General features: G+C 44.3%; 1 protein-coding gene across 1 annotated transcript in view; it reads left to right on the top strand.

The window, feature by feature from the left end:
* Nucleotides 1-25,024, top strand: part of LOC138260967 (rho guanine nucleotide exchange factor 3-like) — a 197,999-nt gene that overhangs the window by 21,046 nt on the left and 151,929 nt on the right. The window contains exons 2-3 of the mRNA XM_069209525.1: nt 3,641-3,698; nt 6,845-6,907. Coding sequence (XP_069065626.1) covers nt 3,641-3,698; nt 6,845-6,907 — 121 coding nt within the window. The remainder of the gene's footprint in view (nt 1-3,640; nt 3,699-6,844; nt 6,908-25,024) is intronic.

Here is a 25,024-nt window from a genome sequence, read left to right as displayed (position 1 = left end):
TGCAGTTTCCCATTGGGAGCAGATAGAGATAGGGAGTTTGGGGTCCCTGAACTCACAATTAAAAAATACATATTTTTGTAAATTTGTTTTTGAAATTGTCAGTTTGAAAATGGTACTTTTAAAAAGTGGGCATTTTCTTGCTTAAACCATTCTCCGACTCTGCCTGCTTGTGTATTCCCTGTCTAGGTCAGACTGACAGTTGGGGTGTTTGTGAATCTCCACTAGACAGAGACACAAAGGGAGCTGTGGTGTAGCCTGCCTATCCTGTTGGGCCATCTGGGCTAGAATGGAGGGAGGAGTGGTCACTTACACCTGAATGGGCTGTGCCTTTCCTCACACATTGCAGTCTCCAACCCTCTGGTGTGTGTCTGGAGCCATGCCTGGGCAAGGCAGGATCTTGTGAACAACAGAGACTTTCCTTTGAAGTTTGTCTACGAAAGGGTTACAATTAGTGGACACAAAAGCCCAGAATTTCAGGTTACTTCTGACCCCAAGAGAAACCTCTGCCAAGGAGAAGAGCTGAAGAGCTGGAGTAGGAGGACTGCCCATTTGCCTGTGACTGTGCTTTGCTGGGTTGGCCTGCAGTTGCTTATTCTGCCTGAAGGAGGACAAAGACTGGACTTTGTGGTATATTCCTGCTTGTGAAGTGTCTCCAAGCGCTTGTACTGAGCTTGCCTCCTGTTTTGAAGTCTCAGGGCCATCAAAGACTTCCTCTGCCAGCACCTGGACTTTCTGCTGAGACTCCTAACCTGCCAAGTGGTGCGCTATCCAGTCTCTGGGTCCTTGAATGTTGAAGCTGGTAGAACAAGGATTGAAATCCATGCACAGGAAGCCGCGCAGGGAACATTTTTACGCACCACTTGCAACACGGCTGTAAAAACGACGCACCACCCGCCTTGTGGTTGGGAAATCGATGCATCACCTGCATCGCAGCTGGAGAAATGACGCAACACCTGCTTGCGGCTGCTGCAAATGATGCAAACCCTTTGCAGCACGGTTTTTCAATCACCGTCGGCCGGACTTTGCTCGCATCATCACTGGGTGTCAAAATCAACGTGAAACTGTGCAGACCTAAGGTGCCCCGTCTGGAAAACGACGCACGGCCTCACTTGCGAGTGAGAAAACAACACATCGCTGACTTTGTCAACACGCGCTCACCCGTGCGGCTTTAATTTTTTACTCAAACCAGGTTCTTTGTGCAACAACAATGTTTCTGTTGTTTTCTATGGAGTAAGAATATATTATTTTAAAAATTCATACATTTACTTCTGTATTTTGGATTTTTGTCATTGTGGTCTTGTTTGATTTAGATAAATATTGCCTATTTTTCTAAACTGGTGTGGTGTCCATTTTGTAATATTTTCACAGTATTACTGTGTTATAAATACTTTACACAGTGTCTTTGAGATAAGCCTCAAGCTATCAAGGGGGTAAGCAGGGGTTATCTTAAGTGTGTATCTCCCTTGCCCGGACTAGAGTGAGGGTCCCTGCTTGGACAGAGTGCAAACTGAATGCCAACCAGAGATTCAATTTCTAGCAGGTGTCATGGGTCAGTGATTGATGTTGGGAGTTATCACTCGTCTAGCACAAAAGATACGCATAGTATGGCTCGGTTTGCCCTGAACAGACCATGGAGCCTGTTTCGTGTCTGAATAAATTGAGAAGGCATTATGGTTAAGAACATTTTAGAATTTGGTTTTGGTCTCCTACAAACATGGACACACCACCCTTCTCAAAAGAACGCCTGACTTGAGGCTATCCCTACTTCATACAAGACTAGACATCAGTGACCGCACCAACAATTCAAAAGGGCATTATTTTTTTTTTTTTTACAGCTTTGTATAATCATCACAAGTCTAGATCCTGGTTGCATCGCTGGAATCAAGATCCAACCAGTGAAAGATCAGCCCAGTATTATACAGGGGTTCTAGTGTGGGAAACCAAAGGTGACTAGTGCCGTGCAAAGTTACATTTCAGGGGTAGTCTCTCTCTCCAGCATGTGAGAGGAGGAGGAGAAGAAGAAACCAAGGAGATGCTAGCACTAACATCATCAGTCAGTGGAAAAAGAATGTAGGAAATAGCCAAAATGTTAGTGGATGCTCCACACCGTGAATAGAGATTGCCCATGAACCACGAAGGAAACAAGGAAAGAGACCATGAATGAAGAAGGAATCCCAGTCTTTCTGAAGGTACTATGCTACCAGAGAAAGCATCAGTGTTTCAGCTTCACGTGTCCAGGTGTTGGTGGTACCACATTACATGGATCAGATTACATAGCTAGCTGTCACTGCCTGCTTCTGTGCCTAGGAGGAGAGTATCAGACATGTAACACAAAGAAAGACTGGACCCAAGACCACAGGCTCAGCAACATGAGATGAAATCCAGGGCCAGGTACCACATAGTGCAACTGTGGTTCAGAGTCCACAAGACCCCCTGAGACAGGTCTCAGTGCTTGAGCTGATTCACCTGAGAGGACTTCAAGGGTGAGCTATAACATAACATGACTGTGGCCCAGAGTCTGCCAAATTCCCTGAGATGGATCTCAGTGCCAGTGCTCATTCAGATGAGAGGAAATCCAGGGTCAGCTACAACATAACATGGCTGTGGTTCAGAGTCCACAAGACCCCCCTGAAACAGGTCTTAGTGCTTTTGCTCATTCACCTGAGAGGACACCCAAGGTCAGCTACCGCATAAAGTGATTGTGGTTCAGATTCCACAAGACCCCCTGAGACAGGTTTCAGTGCTTGTGCTCATTCATGTGTGAGAACTTCAAGGATCAGCTGCAACATAAAACGACTGTGGCCCAGAGTCTGCCAAACTCCCTGAGATAGATCTCAGTGCCTGTGCTCATTCACATGAGATGACATCCAAGGTCAGCCCCAACATAACACAACTGTGGTTCCAAGTTCACAAGTCCCCCTGAGGCAGTTCTAGGTGCTTGCACTCATTCACCTAAGAGGACTTCAAGGGTCAGCTACAACATAACACAACTGTGGCCCTGAGTTTGCCAGACTCCCTAAGGTAGATCTCAGTGCATGATAGACTTCCAGGATCAGCCACAGCATAACATGACTGCTTTCCAGGGTCCGCCAAACCCCTTGAGATAGGTCTCAGTGTCTTCGCTCAATCACCTGAAAGAGCATCAACTGGCAGGTATGACATAAGACAACTGTAGATCAGTGTCCACCAGATCCCCTTAGGAAGGTCACATTGCTTGCGTTCATTCACTTGAGTGGGCATCAGGGGTGAGGTATCACATATTACAACCGTATCCCAGAGCCGGGGCCCATACATCTGCTAAGGTGTTAGTGATCATGTAACCCAAGATAGGACTAGACCTAAATGCCCAAGGACAGTCATCGCAGCAATCATTATGTGTCTGGACAGGCGTTTTATAACTGGTCTACTCTGAGCCACCTGCAGGTCAATCACTACAAACTAGAACATTTCTAGTCACTTATGTGCATAAGAGTGAATCCAATCAACCTAAGAGTCTCTCGTCAAATCAACACTCAACTCCCTCTTGTGTGTACTTGTCCCCAGAATACCACTGCATTTTTCTTTGATATTCCCTCATAAGCAGAACTTTCTCAACCAGGGGCCTTGGGCATCTGAACCATTGTTTGTCTTTTGTTTGCAGGACCCCGGTGCAGCGAGAAAGATCCTACACATCAGGCTCCTTATCTGACTCTTCTGGGGTGAGTACACTGTGCATCTGTCACTAACCAAATAACTGCATTTATGTAGTACCTTTTACCTTCCATATGATTGCAGACACAAAACACTTTTACTCCCAAAATTTTAAACCACAAGGCATAGCGGTTCTAATTGGCACCTCACCCAGATACCGACACATTGTAAGCAAGGACGTATTTTTGACTTCAGAAAAAAAAGTTACATGATTCCTAAAATTCTACGACTGGGTCCTTATGTTTCTGTCTCAAAGTCTTTACTGAACTTTCCATGAGTCATTGTTTTATATGTGTTGAAGGTAGCTGAGATGGTGTTAGGGACCGGGCAACAGTGACCTGCCCTCACTTTCTTAAGAGACAGTGGGAATGCTGCCATGTGGTGGCCCGGCTTCTTGTGCCAGTCTGCGTCATAGTAACACAGAGGGGTTGTGATGTGCTATGGATGGAGTGATGGCTGGTGTACAATGTTCAGTGAGGAGTGTGGTTTCGTCTTGGAGGAAGGCAGTGGGGAGGTGTAGTTGGTGATGTCAAGATCTTAAGTCGTTGTTGGAAGGTGATCTTGCATGCAGTAAGAATTGCGAAAAAGAATTTGAGTTGGTCATTTGTCCAAGTTTTTCAGTGGCTTTCTGTCTGTTTGTAGATTTTTTTTCATAGAAGGGGTGGAACTTGACTTACCTACTGAGTTGAAAAGTGTATTTGGCTAACTCCATTGTGGAATGTGGTTTGTGGGGTTCTGAAGAGAATTTGTGCATCTGAAGGGGTTGGCTGTTGGAAGTGGGATTGCAGCTGAATTGAGTTACTGTGTTTTGCTGTTGGGCTACTGTAAATTCACCTCTTTTTCATCCGATTGATGGACTTGAGCTTATAGAGGAGTTTGAAATGTCCAGCACTGGTTGCTCTACAGTGGGTCAGTTACCTCTCTGATCTAATTTTTATGTTTAAAAACAAAGAACATGGAGTGAGGCACCAACAATTTAAAGTAAAATACTGTTGCCGTTTACACACTCAACACAACCAAGATGTAGTACGCCCAATATTTATTTCATTAGCAATCTTGATTCATTGAGCAAATGGGCTTCTCGCCTATATAAAAACAAAGTTCTTCAAAGTTCACACTTCAGTGTTTAACAGATTTTCGTGAGCGTCCTTTAAGAGACTTTCATTGTCCAATAAAGCACGTGACTTCAGTCGACACATGTTAGTCCCTCATTATGACCACGGCAATCCGTGGATTCCCGTGGTGGAAGTGGCGGTCCCAATGCTGTGGGCCCGGTGGTGCAGACTGCCGCATTAGGAGCACGGCAGTGTGGCTGACAGACTACAGCCACACCTCTGCCAGGCCCGCCAGTGCGGGCAGACCTCCGTGGCTAGCGGGGGCCTCCTCCAGGCTAGCGGAATGCCCCACAACGCCAGCCGTATTTCAAAGGTGCTTACCGCCCTGCCATGAAAACCCTGGCAGTAACGCACCCGACGACAGGAATAAACATTCCTGACGCACATACACACACCTGACACTTTCACATACCCGTACGCACACATGCACACACACGCAAACCTCACACACATGCACGGCAGGCACCTCCCCATTACAGTCGACCCACCTACCTGACTGGGCCACACTGCAGCCCACGTCGAGGGGGTCGTCTGGGAAGGGGGAGAGGTTGGCTGTGACGGCAGCAGCATACCTGACTGTCACCGCCGGTGACAATCATCATGGGCCCCAGTCCCCCATTGCAGCAACGCGATCCTATTGGACGGTACAGGCGGTGTGAACCGTCAAGGGTTCACCGTCATGCAGGGACCGTTGTGTACAAAAGTGCATCGTAATATGGTGGGCGGAGTCGTGGCGGTGCTGGTGGTGGGACTGCCTCTCTCACATCCTTGTTCAGCCTGGGGACCTGGTGGTGTCGAATTTCGGGCTGTTTTATGGCGGTTTTCGCTTTATGAGTCGTAATGCTGCTGTGACCGTGGTGGCGAGTTTTTGCATGGCGGTCCGGCCCAACAACCGCCGATCTTGTAATGAGGGCCTTGGTTACTTTTTCAAGGTTTATAGATAGCCGAAAATAAGCTAATTAATATATATATATATATATATATATATATATATATATATATATATATATATATATATGTATAATAATCCTTCTGTCAGCCCTCTAGCTATGAAAGTGTATGTCTCTGTGATTTCAGACTGACTTACTGAATCTATCCTCCTCTATCATGAATAAAAATTGGCCAGTTTGACAATCTAAAAGAGTGGACTGTAATCCTTTCTAGTATGACAAAAATCCTTATTATGGTCTCCGCATATTGACAGAGTTTACAATCTGAATTACAAATGGCTATTAACCAAACCACATCTTGCGTCCAAACCTTTGGCGAAGAGGCCTTCTGTATGTAATCATTAAAATATGGCTATTAATGTTGACACAAATGGCTCAGTGAGGTAAGCTATGGTGCAGGGACATTACAATCTCAGCGACAACAATTTAGTTGAGATCTTTAAACTGTGTACTAAAATGGCTCATAGTAATGCCTGATACTTGCAGAGCTCAGGAAAGTATAGTTTGAAGAGATAAATAAAAAAGTTATTCTTTTTATCGTACCACCGTAAGAGGGGTTGTTAAATATATTGAACGCATACTTACTAAGTGCCAAATAAGCAAGTACTTATTCATGCAGGCCCAGGCCTGTGTTCACTTTTTAAAGAAAACAATAGATAGATTCACATATCAGCTATGGTCTGAATTTACTTTGTGGCAGAACCGGTTCCTGTGACATCAGTACTCTTTCCTTGTGTTACTACAAACATGCATCTACATGGTCTTCTACAGAAATTGCTAGCCAACACCCTGTAGTCAGGTATAGAGCACCACCAACGGAGCCCATCTTCTGTGCCGGCAGTGGTCAGGCTCTCCTAAAGGATAGTGAGCTAGGCGTTCATCCCCTGGATCCAACCGTGGAAGGAGCACATCTTAGACTGCATGGTGGTCGAATGATGAGAAATTTCACCTCATGACACAGAAGACATGGTGTCATTAGGCCATACATGCCTTTAAAGTACAAAGTATATTTCATGAGGTTATCCCCTAACACATATATGCGTGTGGTTGGAGCCACCTCTAACAGCTTTGCTTTCTTTCCCTCTGCAGAAGAAGCGGAAGCAGGGGTCTCCAGTGGAGGAAAGGAGGGAAGTCCAGACACCAGAAGATAAGGTAACCACTTCATATTGTTGCAGAGAGGCCACTTTCTGAACTAAACATGTGTTTAAGAGCCTTCTATTGCACCAGATGTCTATTCAAGATGGCTGAAATGGCGAAGCTGCAGCATTTTCCACAAAATTATGCATTTGCGGCATTTGAGATATAATGCACCATCTGCTGCATAGTTTGCACATTTCACACAAAAAGTTTGTAGCTCAAACGGATCAAAAGATACTCAACAAACAGCACAACAGGTTGTTCCGCACATTGGCGGGCCCTTTGCAAATGTTTACCTCTCATCTTTTAGTTCTAATTGCTGTATTCAGGCGTTAAACTGCTAATAATCATGTAATAATGAAACAATACTTCTACAGATTATGCCACATTATGTTGCATAATGTGCCTTTTATAGAACCGTAAATTTGTAAAACTTTCTACATAATTTGGTTCTGCACTGGTGCATAACTCCAGAGACACTGGAAGCATGTATTCATTAAGATCAGTCATGGAGATCATTTTCAGTTTGTCAAAACCTCTGAAAACAGAACACACTCTAAACCAATCATTGACAAAGCTAATAAGTCTGGCCTTTGCAAGACTCAGACTTTTTTAAAATTTTAAAGGAATTTACCATTAAAAGTTATTAAAAGTGAATTTGCCACCAACACAAAAGGTGGCTTGTATATTTCTCCAAACATGGTGAAAAATGACCCACCGCAAAAGTTAATATATAAAACCATGAAACAAAAATAGAAATGAAAGCGAAGATTGGCTCACCAGCACTGATAGTGAAGCAAACTACTTGCTAGGTGCAAGTGCACATGCACTCAACCAAAATGCAAAGATTTGCGTGGATTTGCAGAGCACATCCACGCCAGGAATAAAAACCCTGTGTCGCGACTACGGCAGCACAGGCACTCAGTATCCTCTCTCAGGCCTATTTTATATAATTGTACAGGAATATACTAAAAACTGTGTATAAACATGCAGTTGAGTCAGTCTGTGTCTGTCATGTAAGGACACTTTTTTAATATCTGATCAGCAATATCTCCATAACTCGTATGTTATTTTCCTGTCTAATTTAGCCTCCACTGCATCCATGTCTTTGCGGGAACCGTGGATGCAGAGCTCCACGATAGCGCACATAGGCAGGAAATTGTATGCAATGGGCTAGGACTACATATCCCATCTGTTAGCAATGGTAGGGTCCAGGTTCGGTTGGGAGTTCTGGAAACGTTGCCTTGAATACATTGCAAATTTTATAATATAGAAAAATATAATGTACTGTTATCTCTGAAGTGAAGTGTATATTATCTAGATCACATAACACACTGTAGTCATAGAGGTCTCCGAGTATGGCTACATGCATTCTTTCATGCTGTGCATGAGCACCTCTCTCCTGGTGAATTGGAAACCAGGCGCATCAATCCAATCTCATAGCTGGGGAATATACACCCTACCTCCATTTTTATGGCGTAGCAGGAGGCAAGCATATTCAGTATTCCTAACTCGATCCACTCAGTTATACTTCCTGCAAGTCTACTCAAATAGCTTTGCAGCACATTTTGTGAGAGCACATGTGGTGTCATCGGATAGATGTGTAACCAACTGCACGCACATTGGATCTGTGAGATAAAATAGTGGCGCTCAAAGTCTGGGGCCACCAGGCAGCCTTGTTCATAAGGGAGGACAAGCAAAGTCCAAGCAGTACGGGGTTGTGAGCCCGCTCAGGCTAGTTGAACCATTAGTTGATTGAGGTTATAAAAAATGGTTTCAGTGAGGGCAATTGGTATGTTCAGGAAGAGGTACCGGTGTTTCGGTAATACCACCATTTTCATTAAGGTGATCATACCAGTCACCATCAGCCGGAGTTTCACCTGTTTGGCGACACTGTCAGAGTGTTCAGCGAGCACCACTCCATTGTTATTACGGATGTCCTCTATGCACTTTAATCCCGAGACAGCGAACAGTACTCTGCTGTAGTGGAAACTCAAGCGGGCAAACTGTGGCAGCATCTTTCAGAGGGAAGACCAAGGACTTATTCCAATTAATCTTCAATCCCAATAAATTGCTGAATTGTACAATTCTCACATCCTATGCCCTTTCTCCAAGTACTGATCTGGATATGTGCCACACTCTATATACGTCAATATAAATGTAGAGCAGATGGTTACAGAATTCTTGAAATATTTTTCTTTTTGGAGCAGTTCCTGCTTATGCGCAACAAGTGTTTAAATGGGCCTGCCCAAAGTCATCGATGATTAGTGTGGTCAGTCACTTTCGTAAACAAACCAGTCAACTATTTTCAGTAAATGTAAGAAGGCAAGATTGTGACTGTTAAAATTTAGCGTGAACTTTAAATCATGGCATTGTGAATTAGGTCCATCCCAAATACAAAAAGGGGTTGATTTAATGAAACCAGTTCCGTAGATGACTTTTAAATGAGTTTGCATCAAAACATACCCAGAGGTCTTCAGTGCAACACTTATGAGGAATAGCAAGATTCTTGAAAAAGAGCTGTTGCTTTGACCTTAATCTGTAGAGTGAATGATTATTTTTTTTAAATGCAATTTTTGAGAGGGATAGATCAGTCGACTTAATTATTAATCGTGTAGAACTTCTCTGAGATTTAGAATGACTATTCAAAAACAGTTCAAGAACTTCCAAGGTTTGATCCTGGAGCATGGGAGTACATGTCATTTCCGCATCAAACTGAGCCAGCAGATATTTGGTGGAGTTCAATGCATATGTTGTAACAATCTGCAAAATGTGTAGAATCTTTCACATAGGATTTTGTGTGTGGTACAAACATCTTTAGGAAAAAAAGTCTTCATACTTGGGATCACAGCTCCCGGAACGTCCCAGAGCCTGAGATCATACATCTCCTTGGGTGGAATTTTAGAGACTTTTATACATTCTTGGAAGAGGGTAAAGGGACCAGGATATTTTGTGTTAAGAAAATCATGTCATAGACTTCTAAAGTCAAGTCCTTAAATTGTGCAAGTAGTGATTTTGTGGGATGCCTGTCTGGGATGCCAATCTGCGCGGCAACAGTGGGTGTTGTTGTTCAATTGTCTTTGGCCTTCAGGCTTACACTGGCCGTCGGTATGGTACCAGAATATCGAGCTTTAAATATCAGGCTACCAAACTATCATATCAAAAATGCTGACAACCAAAATATCGACAAGGTAAGTGTTTATTATATAGGTAAGTACAGTTTTCCTATACTTAACTTTACAGATTTGTACCTTAACAATATGTAAATCTTTAAAGTATGTAGCTGTGGAGTTAGGAATAGAAAAGTTATATTCACAAATTTACCTTGGTAATGTATTGGTTGGGGATATCATTTTGGTGAAATAATTTCGTAGGATGATATTTAAAACTTGATATTCTGACGTGCACTCCAGGCTTATTTTTCCCCAGGATGTCTTCGACTTTACCAGCCATCCTGTTTAGAATCACGTCTTTGGGGCCCAGTACTCTCATGACTTATTGTTTTTCCTGAGGAACAGCTGGAAGACATTTCATTCTCTAAGTGTGTACTTCTGCTGGCATGGTGACAGCTGAAGGGGTGAAACTGAAAGGGTTGCTAAGTCCCATGGTGTTTATGAAGATTTCACAAGCATTTTCTGGGAAACATATACATAGTCTGATCTTTTTAAGAGATTGTTGTACCTCAAGTTTCATTTTGCTATCATCATTTTATGACTAGAAATAACACCAGTTCCTTATGTAACACAGATATTTTTTAAAGAGTCAGCAAATGTTTAGATGAGTTGAAAATCAGAATCTCTTTTAGGGAGTCTCCACTGCCTGTCAACATTTTCTGGTGAAAACGGATCATCTGCGACTTCTACTTAACAGGTCTCTGTTTACAAAATTATTGTAGTTGAACAAGCTTTCCGTAGTTATTTGGACATTCATTGCCCATTATTAATGGGGTGCTGTCCGTTTAAGCACTCAAATCGGACGAAGAGATATCAGAAAAAGAGATGAATACCTTCCTTGATCTTTCTTGGAATTTGTGGGGTAATTGTTCTTGTTAGGTTGTCGGCTTATACGCTCTGATCATAAAGAAGAATACACAGTCTCTGTACATTGCAAGGAGCCCCCATCACATTGGTTCCTTTCAAGATACTAGGGGTTTGGTGGATGGTCACTGTCTTTTTTGGTGGCCGGCCAACACTCTTTTTTTTTTTACATTTTTTGTATTTCAGAAACAAACTCCCAAAGATGGAGTTTGTTTCTGAAAATCAAAAAACTAATGCCCTACAGATCCTGGGAGTTTGCTCCCAGGGCTGAGAATCATTATTGTGTTTTCTCTGTCGATCATCACCAGGTTTATCCTGACGGTACTGGACAAAAAAATAAAGACATTACAGCGTCCACCCTAAATAGTGCGGACAGTGTAATGTCCTTTCTTGCATGGCCCCTACTTCATGGGGCTGCCAGACGAAGTATCCCGTTGAAGAAGCCAGCAGGGGTTTCATCAATGGAATACTTAAGGCCTTCCTGGCTCTAAGGGCCATATGTACGAACACATTTTCCCATTGACACAGTATGGGAAAAACCCTTTGCTACATCTGGCCCTAAATGAGGTGGGCAGACCAAAGCTTTGGGGACGGTACTCTGTCACATTTACAATGGAGTGCCCTGTCCTTAAGACTCTAAATTCATGCCCTTGGAGTTTGGGTACTGTGCCACAAACATGGCCAAGTACCCTGTCTGCCAATCCCTTGGTCTATCTGTTCTACTTTGAGGTGGGCAGATTGTCTGTTTTTCAATTATGTGGCCCCCTCTGGCCCAGTGGTAAGAAAACTTACTCCAACGGCCCAAGGGAGCATTAGACTGCCCTCCCTATATAGAGTGGAAGGTCTGGTGTTCTTTTTGTATGTCCTTCACCGCCAGGTAAAATGTTTCAGGGCACCTCCTTCGTCCCCCCATTCAGCCTGAGGCCACTGAATATCTTGGAGATAACTGAGACTCTGGGGGTCCTCATCACATTTTGCATTGGGGGCATCATTTGGATTGTGCCACTGTGGTTGGTAGAGGTTATAATTCCTGCCAAACTCTAAATAAAGCCCTTTGTTTCTATGCATCAGTGTCTCGATGTGCCCATGTTCAATGTCAGTGACCTTCTGTAAGTAATGGCAGCGCTAGTGTTCTAGTTAAGCATCAATATCACCTTACCATGTGTCCACATCAATGCTTCTGTCAGTGTCACGGTTCCTATATTTGTTTGTCAGTGCCCCTCTCTAGGGGCCAGATGTAGCAAAGGTTTTTCCCTATTCTGTGTCTATGGGAAAAAGTGTTTGTACATATGGCCCTAGCTGTATTCATTTGCAAATGTTGGTGCCCCAGTGTCTGCGTCTTCCCGGCAGATATTGCGCGTCAGTATAGGTGCAGTAGTGCCAGCAGTCCAGTGTCGGTGCCTCCAAGCTGGTACCCTCATGCCTGTGTCTTCATCTATGGACTGCAGCATCCCTCTGTCAGTGCCCAGTGCTGGTGCTCTTGTCTCTGTGTCTCAGGACATGTTTGTTGACTTGTTACTGTTCCTGGAGCAGTGTCCCCTCTCAGTTTCAGCACACACGTGTCAGTGTCCCTCCGTTTGTTCCTCCTGGCAGTGTCCCGACTTCCCTCTTTACCTGTAACCTAGAGCCACTGTCCCCATGTCATTCCTTCTATGTCATGGTCCTTGTGCCAGTGTTAACATCTCAGAATCAATGTCCCAATGGTTTCATGGTCTCTTATCAGTTTCCTCTCATCCCATTGTACCCAGTGTGGGTACCCAGGCAGCATCACAGTATCACCATGTCATGGTGCTCTTGTGTCAATGTCACAACATCTGTGTCCCAGTGACAGTGCCCCAGTGTCATTGCCCTTGTGTCTATGTAGCCATATGATTGCTGGTGCTGATGTGTCAATGCCCTAGTTATCAATCTTTGAGACCTAAATCAAATTCCCAGTGTCTCTGTTGCCGTGTCAGCATCACGATGTCATGGTGGTAGTGTCCATGACAGTGCCTTCCTGTGAGTGTCTTTGTATCAGCACCCACTGTCACTATCCGAAAGGCAGTACAGTAGTGTCACATCCCCTAGTCAGTGTCCCTGTGTGTGTCAGTGTCCCGGTGTCATGCCACCCTTCAGCGATTGTGTCCTAGTGAGTGCCAGTATCTTATTGTCAGTATCCATGCGTCTTTGCGTTCCTGTGTCAGTTTCTGAATGAAACTACCTAGTGACAGTGTCCTAACATTAGTGTTTGTGCCCCGTGTTTGTGCCCCATGTCAGTGCTCCCCTACTACTATTCCCATATCAAAATTGGTGCTTCAGTGCAGGGTTGTACTAGAACAGAAATAGGCACAGGCACCAAAATAAAAATGCTCCCTGTAGGAAGCTAGCCTGGTGTGTGCTGAGTACCTACGGTATTATCACCTTATACCAGGTCCGGGTATCCCCTATTAGTGAAGAGTAGGCAGTGTCTAGAAGCCAGGCTTTCTAGAGGTAGCTGTGGATGAGCAGCCAAGGCTTATCTATGAGACATGCAAAGCTCATGCAATACCACTGTAGTCACACAGCACTTACACACATGAAAGAAAGCACTCAGTTGTGCAAACATAAAGGTACTTTATTTTAGTGACACAAATACCAAAATACTATATGGGCAATACTCTGTTATCAGGTGAGTAAATATACTATTATATACACCTTAGTTGTCAGGAAAGCACATAGAAAGCAATAGAAAACAGTGCAATAGCAATAGACAATAGTGATCCTAGGGGGAGCCCAAACTGTATACTAAAAAAATGGAATGCGAATGCGGGACCTCTACCCAGGTAAGTGGAATCTGTAGAGGGGAGCTGTAGGAACTAGGGACCCCAAAAGGTAAGTACCAGAGTGACCTCCAGTGATCAGGAGAGAAGAGGTAAGTACCTGATTTTTCAAAAACCCACAGAGAAACTTTGGAAAAGGACTGTACAAGACTCAAGCAACACTGCAAGAAACAGAAGATGGATCCTAACGGAAGAGGACCTGCAAATGAAGGGGACTAAGTCCAGTTCCAGTTGGAGTGTCCGATTGGGGCAGGAGCCACTACCCACACTTCTGGAGATGCAGGACCAGGTCGACAGTGAAGACCAGGAGTTGGCTATGCAGCACAGGAGCACAAGAACAGTTCCAGGAGTGATGCAGTCGATGTCCCACGTCGGAAGAAGAGTTGCAGTCCGTCAGTGGTGTGGAAGAACTACCAACAAGCCCTGGCAAAGGCAAAAGTCGTAGAAGAAGATTTGCAGAGCTGCCGGGGACCAGGAAGGTCCGAGGGGACTTAACCCAAGAAGGGGAGTGTCAGGCATCCCCCAGCAGTCAAGAGAGTAAGAAGTCGTGGATGCAGCCCCCACAGGCAACTCACAGGCAGCAGGCACAGGAATCGCAGTGAGGCCCACTCAGCACACCTGGAAAGGAGTCCCACGTTGCTGGAGCAGCAAGCAGGAGACCACGTGTTGAAGGGAAGAGTGCTGGAGGCCGGGGCTACACGGAGCCTGAAGATCCCTTGGAAGAAACGCCAACAAGCCTTGGTAGCTGCAAGAGTTGCGGTGCATAGGGGTACTGACCTGCAAGGAGAGGCAAAGACTCATCACCTCCAATGTCAGACAGCTGGTAAAGGGGACCAAGTGAACTACTCAGCACCACCACCTGTATTGGGGAAAGTAGATCCACTTGGCGGGTCATCGTTACAGCTGGTGCCTGCCTACGACCTATCAGGAGGGGGTGTGATGTCACCTGCCTGACCTAGCCACTCCCAGGTTGCTGCCAGAGGCCTCTGCCCACCTTGGATTCAAGATAACAGAATCCAGTGACCCTCTGGAGGAGCCCTGGGCACCACCCCTTGGGTGGTGATGGACAGGGAAGTGGTTACTCCCCTTTCCATTGTCCAGTTTCACGTGAGAGCTGGGTCTGGAGGTCCCTGAACCGGTGCAGACTGGTTTATGCAAGGAGGGCACAAATGTGCCCTTCAGAGCATACCAGTGGCTTGGGGAGGCTAGCCCTCCCAAGCCAAGTAACACCTATTTCCAAAGGGAGAGGGTGTTACCCCCCGTCCCAGAGGAAATCCTTTGTTCTGCCTTCATGAGCTTGAGCTGGTCAAGCAGCAGGAGGGCAGAAACCTGTCTGGGGGGTGGCAGCAGCGTGGGCTGCCCAGAAAGCCCCAGAAAGCTGGTAGGAGCAATGATGGGGGGCCTCTAAGGAGCTCCCAGAATGTATGGAATCATACAACCAATACTGGCAACAGTATTGGGGTATGATTCCAACATGTTTGATACCAAACATGCCCAGGTTCGGAGTTACCATTATGGAGCTGGACATAGGTACTGACCTATGTCCAGTACACGCGTAAAATGGCATCCCCGCGCTCACAAAGTCCAGAAAAATGGAGCTGGAGTTCGTGGGGGCACCTCTGCTCATGCAAGGGTGCCCTCACACACAGGTACCTGACCCTGTCCTCTGGGCTAGGAGGGCCTGGTATACAGGTGACTTGCAGTGACCTGGTGCAGTGAGATGGAGAGAGTCCTTTATCAGCCCCAGAAATCCCCAGCTACTGGACTGAGGCACAGTCACCTCATTTTATGGGATTGCCACCTGGCGAGGGGGTGTTTATGATGCGGTGCACTAAAACCCACAGGTGGAGATTGGGAGAGAACCTGCGTACCTGGAAGGGAAAGGCTAATAACACATTGTCAATTTATGTTAAATAAATCAAACAACTCTTGGCCAAGAAGCGTCTTTAAAATGGACCTTCTAAATTGTGAAAAGCAATTAGGTCCTCATTCTTTCATATTTAAAAGTGAGGGCCAGATTATGACCTTGGCGGAGGGTTTTACTCCGTCCCACATGTGACGGATCTCCCGCCTGCCGTATTACAAGTTCCATGATATCCTATGGAACTTGTAATATGGTGGATGGGATATCTGTCACATTTGGGACGGAGTAATCCCCCGTCACATTTGGGATGGAGTCCTGAGTTTTCTATCCAGTGTTTATCACTTGTGACGAGGATACACAACATTTCGATGGAGAATCTGTTCTTTAAAAATGACAATACCTTACAATATTTTAACCATATACTAGTAGTGTCTTCTCTAAAATGCACCACTGGACCTCCACTACCCCCAACGAATGAGTTGGCTCATTTAACGCGCCAAATCTTTCTCTGACACTTTGATTTTTGAGATCACATATACATTTAGTATTCGGGTGTCGGTGGTCAGGAGCTCACTATAAAACTGTTCCAGCACCTCTGCTTAGGCAGAACCTTTTTTATAATTTTTTTACACGTCTTGGATTCAACCATGACCAAATGACAAAAGCAGGGGTGTGAGCTTAATGCTGTGCATGGCAAAACTAAACCTCTTCATTTGTTTCGCTTTTGCCTTCTCTAATCATTAACTCCAAGGCTGTCTCAACTCAAAAAAATCCCCCCTTTTTGCACATATGGGTACAGTGCCTAGTAGACTTCAAGACTTTGTCATGCTTAATAAGGCTCTGGTTCCTTTACGAGGGATAGAAGGGGTGGTGTTGTACCAAAATATGGAACTTTGAATATCGACCTCCACTTTATGTTCACTGCATAGTTTCGACGACCAATTATTGGCATGGTAAGCAGTTATGGAGCTAATTCTGTTATTTCCAAATGAATTCCAAATTAAACTAAATCTGATATTTTCAATTTGCTATTTGCAAGTAAGTAATGGGTTGCTTACTATGCACACAATTTGCTAGATTGCAGAGCCCACCGATTGCGATTCACATTTCAGCAACATAATATTTAGATCAATTAAATGTATTTACTTTAATTTACTGCCTCCGAATTAAAAATATTTTTATTTATACATTATATGGAGTGGTTTACAGGGGGAGGTATGAGAAAAGATCAGTATTGTGATGGAAGGGGAATTTAATTTATTTAAATTAATTTACTTGAATATTCTTTGATACAGTTTTGTGAATTGTGGCGATAAAGGGAAAAATCATTAGGATAAGAGGAGTCTACCACAGCTAGGTTCGGACTATATAAATATCTCATACGTACACTAAACTTTTAGCTACTTTAAATAGTATCTGTTCTATGTATGCTGGAAAAATTGGCTGTTTTGTGTTTGGCTAGTTTGAGTGTGAGAATAATTTAATTGGAGTCCTTTGCCTGTAGTAGAGCACAGGAGTACTGTGTCTTCCGTAGGCCAGAAGGAGGGAGATGTTGTCCCTCTCTAGACACTGACATGGGCTGGTTGTGTCAATCAATTGATACAGACTTACAGAGCCTCTGACCTCTGTACCATCTAAGTGAACTGGCACGTGTGTGCAAAATGTTTACGCCTCCAGGAAAGAAACTTTTTAGGCAGAGGTGCACAGAGCCTCCCACACACAGAGGCAAAGAGCTGTACCCTGCTTGTGTAATGGCTATACCTAGAGGGTGACCCAGTGCGTGGATTGCTTAATGGGTTGTAAAATTAACAGTTTATGTTCTGTTGCTGAATCCCACCCGATGCATGTGAGTAAAATATAAAACAACATTAGAACCAACACTCCCTTCTCCTAACTAACAGATATTATCCAAACAAGATACATAAATAAAATACATAGTGTTAAACATTAAGGGCCATATGTACGAACACTTTTTCCCATAGACACAGAATGGGTAAAATCTTTGCTACATCTGGCCCTAAGATGTGAAAGTCATTCCATCTGAAACCATCCCCATCAGCCAAGCAGAAATAGAAGATGAAGGTGTGACAGGTACTCCGATCAACAGAATACTATGCAGAAGAAACAGAAAATAAATCACACAAGGATGCAGAGCCTCATGACTTCAATTTCAAAATCGGGCTTCTAAGGTTCATATAATAGCATAAAAGTTGTAAGCGTCTGTTTAAAGCTGATCCTAGTGGGACTGAGGAAATGTTGCGGAATCAGGTTCTAGATTTAGCTGTTACTACTGCCAAGGACCGGCACAGCTCAGCTGGGAGTGTATTATCCTCAATGGTTGATTCACCAGTTTAAATCTGTGACCTAGGCTACCCATTCAACAACTGGCCACCGGTCCCAATGATGGCCACCTCACCCTGATGGAGGGGAGCATAATGATCGGATGAGGGGGTTGTGGCATTACCCCGTCACTCATCTTTCCTGCCAATGTCTCCATAAAACGGCCAATGAAAATGTGGACTGGCTCCCTGTACATCAGTCATCTGTTATTTGCATGGAGGAAACAACCGTAGCTTTGGGAGTCTGTTTTCTCAATTTCATTTTTAAATATTTTTATTAAAGTTTTGCAGACTAAACAATAGCAACACACAAACTAAAAAGAAGTGGAGGTCAGAGGAACCCATGTTACTTGTTGACAGGTATAGCAGGCATCCTATGTTGCATTTGTCATAGATAAAATAACTGTCTGAACAGAACAGCTTGGGAGAATCATTCAAGAATGGTACAAAACCCTTCGGTAGACCATGCTACTTTCCTATTACAAATATTACGTAACCGGACAGGTAATGAGGCAGATATGTGTTCATTAAACAACACAGTTCATGTTACCCTTGCAAATAAGATCATGATCCATTAGGGATTTTAACTAATGGAATGGATTTTGTTTCAATCTGTTTAATTTCAATGTGTGTTGGTTCTGCCTTGTCAAGGACCATCATGCTCCAGTTATCTGTATCATCAGAAGTGTGTGTTCCCGCAACAGACCCTAGATATGTGTGGGTCTTGCCCTTGTTGGTTGGAGGGATACATACATTATCATCACAGTGTACAACATCTTCCTATTTTCCCAATACAAAAACGTTTGCTGAACAGGCACTTTAGAGACAATGGCACTTTAGAGATGATATCTGCTCCGCAACCCATCAATGCAGTCAATGCTGTGAAAGGAGCTGCCAGACCATCCTTCAGAGGGATTCCTACCAGGCAGGGCGATAGCCTTCCACCATGGACCCCACCACTCCTCCCACAGAGGACCCACAGACCACCCGCCACAATGTATATAAACCCGCTCAGAGCTTCTTATTTTCTTTCTACTTGGATTTACCTAACCTAGTTCATCACAGTAATTAAAAACATGATCATTTATTTACATTTATTATTTTGTGAGATCCAGGCTCAAAGGTTTTAGCGCACATTACACAGAAGAGCAACACGATGGGTGAAGGTAAATACACAATGCATAAAATGTGTAAATTGCTTCATTGGGTAGGAAAGTACAGGAAGGTGTACATAACTACGTACATTAAGGAGTAGAGTTTAACATTATCATCATGGTGTAGCAAATGGCCCGAATATCCTGGTTCTGGGCAGTGTGCAGTTTAGAATTTTACTTTTGTGGAAGTTTCTGGGTCATCCAAATGGGAGACGTGGTTACTTGTTTGCTAGGTCCTCCAGACTCAGAAAGGTAGCCTGAGGTTGATGAAGAATAAGACTTACCTTTCTCCTGGCACTAACTACTCAAAGAAGAACAAATATTGCTTAAGTGTATTTCTGAGCTTAGGTCTGCTGGAGACGTTCAGTTTCACTTCCCACCTTTCAGCACTGTGTGGTAGCCAAGATGCCTGGAAAGCCCCATTGCTACTTCTCGGAGGTTTGGAACTTTCCATCCTATACAGAATACCTTATGTTTGGTTGCTAATGGGTATTTTTTTCACTCTAGCATAGAGAAAATCTAAGATTTTGTTAAAGACAAAGAGGCAGATATAAACATACCTCTTCCTTACTTAGAATTCTGAGAAGCAGTGAAAGAAAAGTGAAAGTTTTGTGATGCCACAATGAAGCAACTCAATAGAAGACTACCAAACCAAGTTCCTGTCCTCTTTAACTCTACAAACAAAGGTGGCTATTTAGAGTTTGGAAGATGTGGGGCAGCTACCGAATATTAGTGGATGGCTTGTACGCTCTATTTGAAGGGACAGCAAATTCTTTATGACCGGTACCCACATCCACCAAACTCTAACTAGCCCTGAAAATGGAGAAAGACAACAAACCATGTGGGCAAAAAGGCAACATGTTCCATTTTCCAACACATATTATGAACTGAAGGACAGACAGAAAGAAGGCATAGGACCTGGGAAAATGTGTATTGGGCAGAAACCTCAAGGTGGACATCACCTTAACAGACACAACATCAGAACGCCTGGGAAGAACGGAGGGGTTATAATGTCCACCTTTTAGTCTTTAATAAAATCTTGGATTTATTTCTAGAATCAAGTTTGGAAGATCCCAATTTAAGGCAGAGTGACGAGGGACACTTTATAGTTATGTTCAAAGCACTTCAGGAATTGCGTAAACCATGTTACCCACCGACAGAAGTTCCTGAAGATCCTCTATAAAATGTAAGTATGTGATCTGCAGTGGCTGTTCTTAGAGGCTTTGTGTTGTGATTGACACTCTAAAACAATCCACAATGCCCAGTGAAGGTGCCAAGAGAAAATAAAGTTAAAGGATGGAATGGAAATAGCCTTAGTCTTGTTCATTGGGCATGATAAAGAACATAGCCACATTAGGGTAGAAAAAGGGTAGAACCAAGACAGAGTCTGACAAGAGACTTGGCACAAGTGCACATTCAGTTTCAGGCAGAGGCCCTTGAGATACAGGTCTCTGTTAAGAGGAATAAAAGATGGTTTACCATTCTACTACTGTGTGTCTTTTGAGACAGCAGTGGCCATCTGGTGAGGCAACAACTGCGTCAATCACATAACTAGGTTTACAGGCGAACAGCTGACTGTGGTATCTACATGAGGGGGATTGTCTTTCTAAGACCTTTAGACTCGGACCATATCTCTTTTACGTTTATCAAGAAATGTGATTTGTGTGTTTGCACGTTACTTTTTTAAAATATGTCCTGATGAAGGTGCCTGTGCTAGTTTAGAGGTGCTGAAACTAAGTTGATGACTTGAGAGTGTGATATGTGAGAACTAATGTCTACAGTGACAATAAAAAAAGCATATTTTTAATGGTTTTTGAAGAGGGTCTAAATATATTAGCAGGCTGTACCAACAACACTTTTTATAAATATATATTCACAGATGTCTGAGGGAGCACTTTCACATAATATTTTCATGGGGCATACATGATGGGGGATCCTCCAGATTGCTACCTGTGCACTGCATTGTGTGGCCCAAATTCATATTTGTAATCAAAAAGATGGCAAGGAGTTAGCTAAACCCAATATAAACATGTTCATCGGCCACAGTCTCCTAAAGGAGGCTTGTTGCAGGAACTCATCATAGTCCTTAAGAGCTGGGGGTGATGGGGAGAGCACATTTTGAGTTGAGATTTGATTTCCTCAGTTTCCCACACAAGAAGCTTCATGGTGTCCCCTGTTCTTGGCTCCTTTTAGTACAGCTAGTCTTTATATATTGGACCAGTTATGATTTTGGAGACCCATTCCTTATGGTAAAGGAATCAGTGAGAACCTTTACCTATATATGGGCAGCCAGCTGACTACAGAACAAGGATACTGTGCTATAAAGTTATTAGATTTAGACTGATCACTATTAATATTTTGTGCCTGTTAGAGGGGTGCCCGTGAAAGGAGTCCATGGCAGTTCTAGGGAAGTGAAAACCTCCCCGGTAGAGCAGTACCAGTGAAGGAGAAGCCAGGCGGTTTGATGACCTAGTCATTGCCGGAATCACAACCAAAATCATACATGGAAAAACAGTTCAAATCAGCCCTACACTACAGTAAGCTGTGACTAAAATGGAGAAGTGAACATGCAAACAGTGCAGGGAGTGGAGGTTGGTTCCCCCAGAGAAGGCAAGTGTTGCTAATGAAAGGAAATAAATGAAGCAACTAGTTTACTACAGAGAGGTTTAGCATAGAGGCTGGAGTCCGCAAGTAGTGTCCTTTTATGGAGTGGCTAAGGTGTGGCATCACCATATATGTATTTATTATTCTTCAGAGATCCAACAAAAAAAGAGATGTGCATATAATGTGCACCTCCTTGTCTTACCATAAAATGATGCCTTAGTTGATTTAATTTTGTTAGCAGAGGGACATCACAGTATGTGCATCTGTAAATTTGTTGTGCTTCAGTTTGGACTTTTTGTATCATTTCAAGCATCCCCAGTGCATCCTCTTGCTTCTGTTTGTCAAACTTGAACTACCTGTTGTCGTTGTTTATTGCCATTAAGGTAACTGTGGTTTTAACTCACAAGGGCATTTACAGTCTGCAAGCAGTTGGGGTCATTGGTAACATCGTTTGCATCAGCATTTATATCAAGTAGAATCTGTGCATCATTAATTTAACTCTGATACCTGGATCCACGAAGACAAATAAATCAAATAGACACTGAAAAGAAGGGAGGACTGGCCAGAGCCCAGGAAGACCCTTGAAGAGGGCTTATTTCTCCAGGGCACTGGTTATCTGGCAGTGGGAGACTCTGTTTCCTATAGGGCAGCTGTAAGGAAATGGCTCCCTGTTGCAGTTACCCCCCCCCACTTTTTGCCTGATACTGATGCTGACTTGACTGAGAAGTGTGCTGGGACCCTGCTAACCAGGCCCCAGCACCAGTGTTCTTCTACCTAAAATGTACCATTGTCTCCACAATTGGCACAACCCTGGCACCCAGGTAAGTCCCTTGTAACTGGTACCCCTGGTACCAAGGGCCCTGATGCCAGGGAAGGTCTCTAAGGGCTGCAGCATGTCTTATGCCACCCTAGGGACCCCTCACTCAGCTCAGACACACTGCTTGCTAGCTTGTGTGTGCTGGTGGGGAGAAAATGACTAAGTCGACATGGCACTCCCCTCAGGGTGCCATGCCAACCTCACACTGCCTGTGGCATAGGTAAGTCACCCCTCTAGCAGGCCTTACAGCCCTAAGGCAGGGTGCACTATACCACAGGTGAGGGCATAGGTGCATGAGCACTATGCCCCTACAGTGTCTAAGCAAAACCTTAGACATTGTAAGTGCAGGGTAGCCATAAGAGTATATGGTCTGGGAGTCTGTCAAAAACGAACTCCACAGCTCCATAATGGCTACACTGAATACTGGGAAGTTTGGTATCAAACTTCTCAGAATAATAAACCCACCCTGATGCCAGTGTTGGATTTATTAAAAAATGCACACAGAGGGCATCTAGAGATACCCCCTGTATTTTACCCAATCCTTCAGTGCAGGACTGACTGGTCTGTGCCAGCCTGCTGCTGAGAGACGAGTTTCTGACCCCATGTGGTGAGAGCCTTTGTGCTCTCTGAGGACAGAAACAAAAGCCTGCTCTGGGTGGAGGTGCTTCACACCTCCCCCCTGCAGGAACTGTAACACCTAGCAGTGAGCCTCAAAGGCTCAGGCTTCCTGTTACAATGCCCCGGGGCACTCCAGCCAGTGGAGATGCCCGCCCCCTGGACACAGCCCCCACTTTTGGCGGCAAGTCCAGGAGAGATAATGAGAAAAACAAGGAGGAGTCACTGGCCAGTCAGGACCGCCCCTAAGGTGTCCGGAGCTGAGGTGACTCTGACTTTTAGAAATCCTCCCTCTTGCAGATGGAGGATTCCCCCAATAGGGATAGGGATGTGCCCCCCTCCCCTCAGGGAGAAGGCACAAAAAGGGTGTAGCCACCCTCAGGGCTAGTAGCCATTTGGCTACTAACCCCTCAGACCTAAACACCCCCCCAAATCGAGTATTTAGGGGCTCCCAGAACGCAGCAAGATAGATTCCTGCAACCTAAGACGAAGAGGACTGCTAAGCTGAAAAACCCTGCAGAGAAGACGGAGACACCAACTGCTTTGGCCCCAGCTCTACCGGCCTGTCTCCCTCCCTTCTAAAGACACTGCTCCAGCGATGCTTTCCCCAGGACCAGCGACCTCTGAATCCTCAGAGGACTGCCCTGCTCTAGAAGGACCAAGAAACTCCAGAGAACAGCGGCCCTGTTCACCCAAGACTGCAACTTTGTTTCCAAAGGAGCAACTTTAAAACGACTGCGTTTCCCGCCAGAAGCGTGAGACTTGCAACTCTGCACCCGACGCCCCCGGCTCGACTTGTGGAGAACAAACACTTCAGGGAGGACCCCTTGGTCTCCCATTGATTCCAATTGAAAACCCGACGTGTGTTTGCACACTGCACCCGGCCGCCCCCGTGCTGCTGAGGGTGTACTTTCTGTGCTAACTTGTGTCCCCCCCGGTGCCCTACAAAACCCCCCTGGTCTGCCCTCCGAAGACGCAGGTACTTACCTGCTGGCAGACTGGAACCGGGGCACCCCCTTCTCCATTGAAGCCTATGCGTTTTGGGCACCACTTTGAACTCTGCACCTGACCGGCCCTGAGCTGCTGGTGTGGTAACTTTGGGGTTGCTCTGAACCCCCAACGGTGGGCTACCTTGGACCCACACTTGAACCCCGTAGGTGGTTTACTTACCTGCAAGAACTAACAATTACTTACCTCCCCTAGGAACTGTGAAAATTGCACTGTCTAGTTTTAAAATAGCTATATGTGTTTTATTTGAAAAGTATATATGCTATTGTGATTATTCAAAGTTACTAAAGTACTTACCTGCAATACCTTTCATTTGAGATATTCCATGTAAAATTTGAACCTGTGGTTCTTAAAATAAACTAAGAAAATATATTTTTCTATACAAAAACCTATTGGCCTGGAATTGTCTCTGAGTGTGTGTTCCTCATTTATTGCCTGTGTGTATGTACAACAAGTGCTTAACACTACTCCTTTGATAAGCCTACTGCTCGACCACACTACCACAAAATAGAGCATTAGTATTATCTCTTTTTGCCACTATCTTACCTCTAAGGGGAACCCTTGGACTCTGTGCATACTATTCCTTACTTTAAAATAGTGCATACAGAGCCAACTTCCTACATTGGTGGATCAGCGGTGGGGTACAAGACTTTGCATTTGCTGGACTACGCAGCCAATACCTGATCACACGACAAATTCCAAAAATTGTCATTAGAAATTGATTTTTGCAATTTGAACTATTTTTCTAAATTTTTAAAAGTCCTGCTAGGGCCTTGTGTTAGTCCCTGTTAGCATTTCTTTTAGAGTTTAAAAGTTTTGTGAAAGTTTGAATTACGTTCTATAACTAGTTGTAGATTCTTAAAAAGTATTCCAACTTTTAGAAACATATGCCCTCA

Source organism: Pleurodeles waltl, chromosome 10 (assembly GCF_031143425.1).
Source record: "Pleurodeles waltl isolate 20211129_DDA chromosome 10, aPleWal1.hap1.20221129, whole genome shotgun sequence".
NCBI lineage: Eukaryota > Metazoa > Chordata > Amphibia > Caudata > Salamandridae > Pleurodeles > Pleurodeles waltl.
Note: the sequence above shows the minus strand (reverse complement) of the source record. Positions and strands in the feature narration are given on the sequence as shown.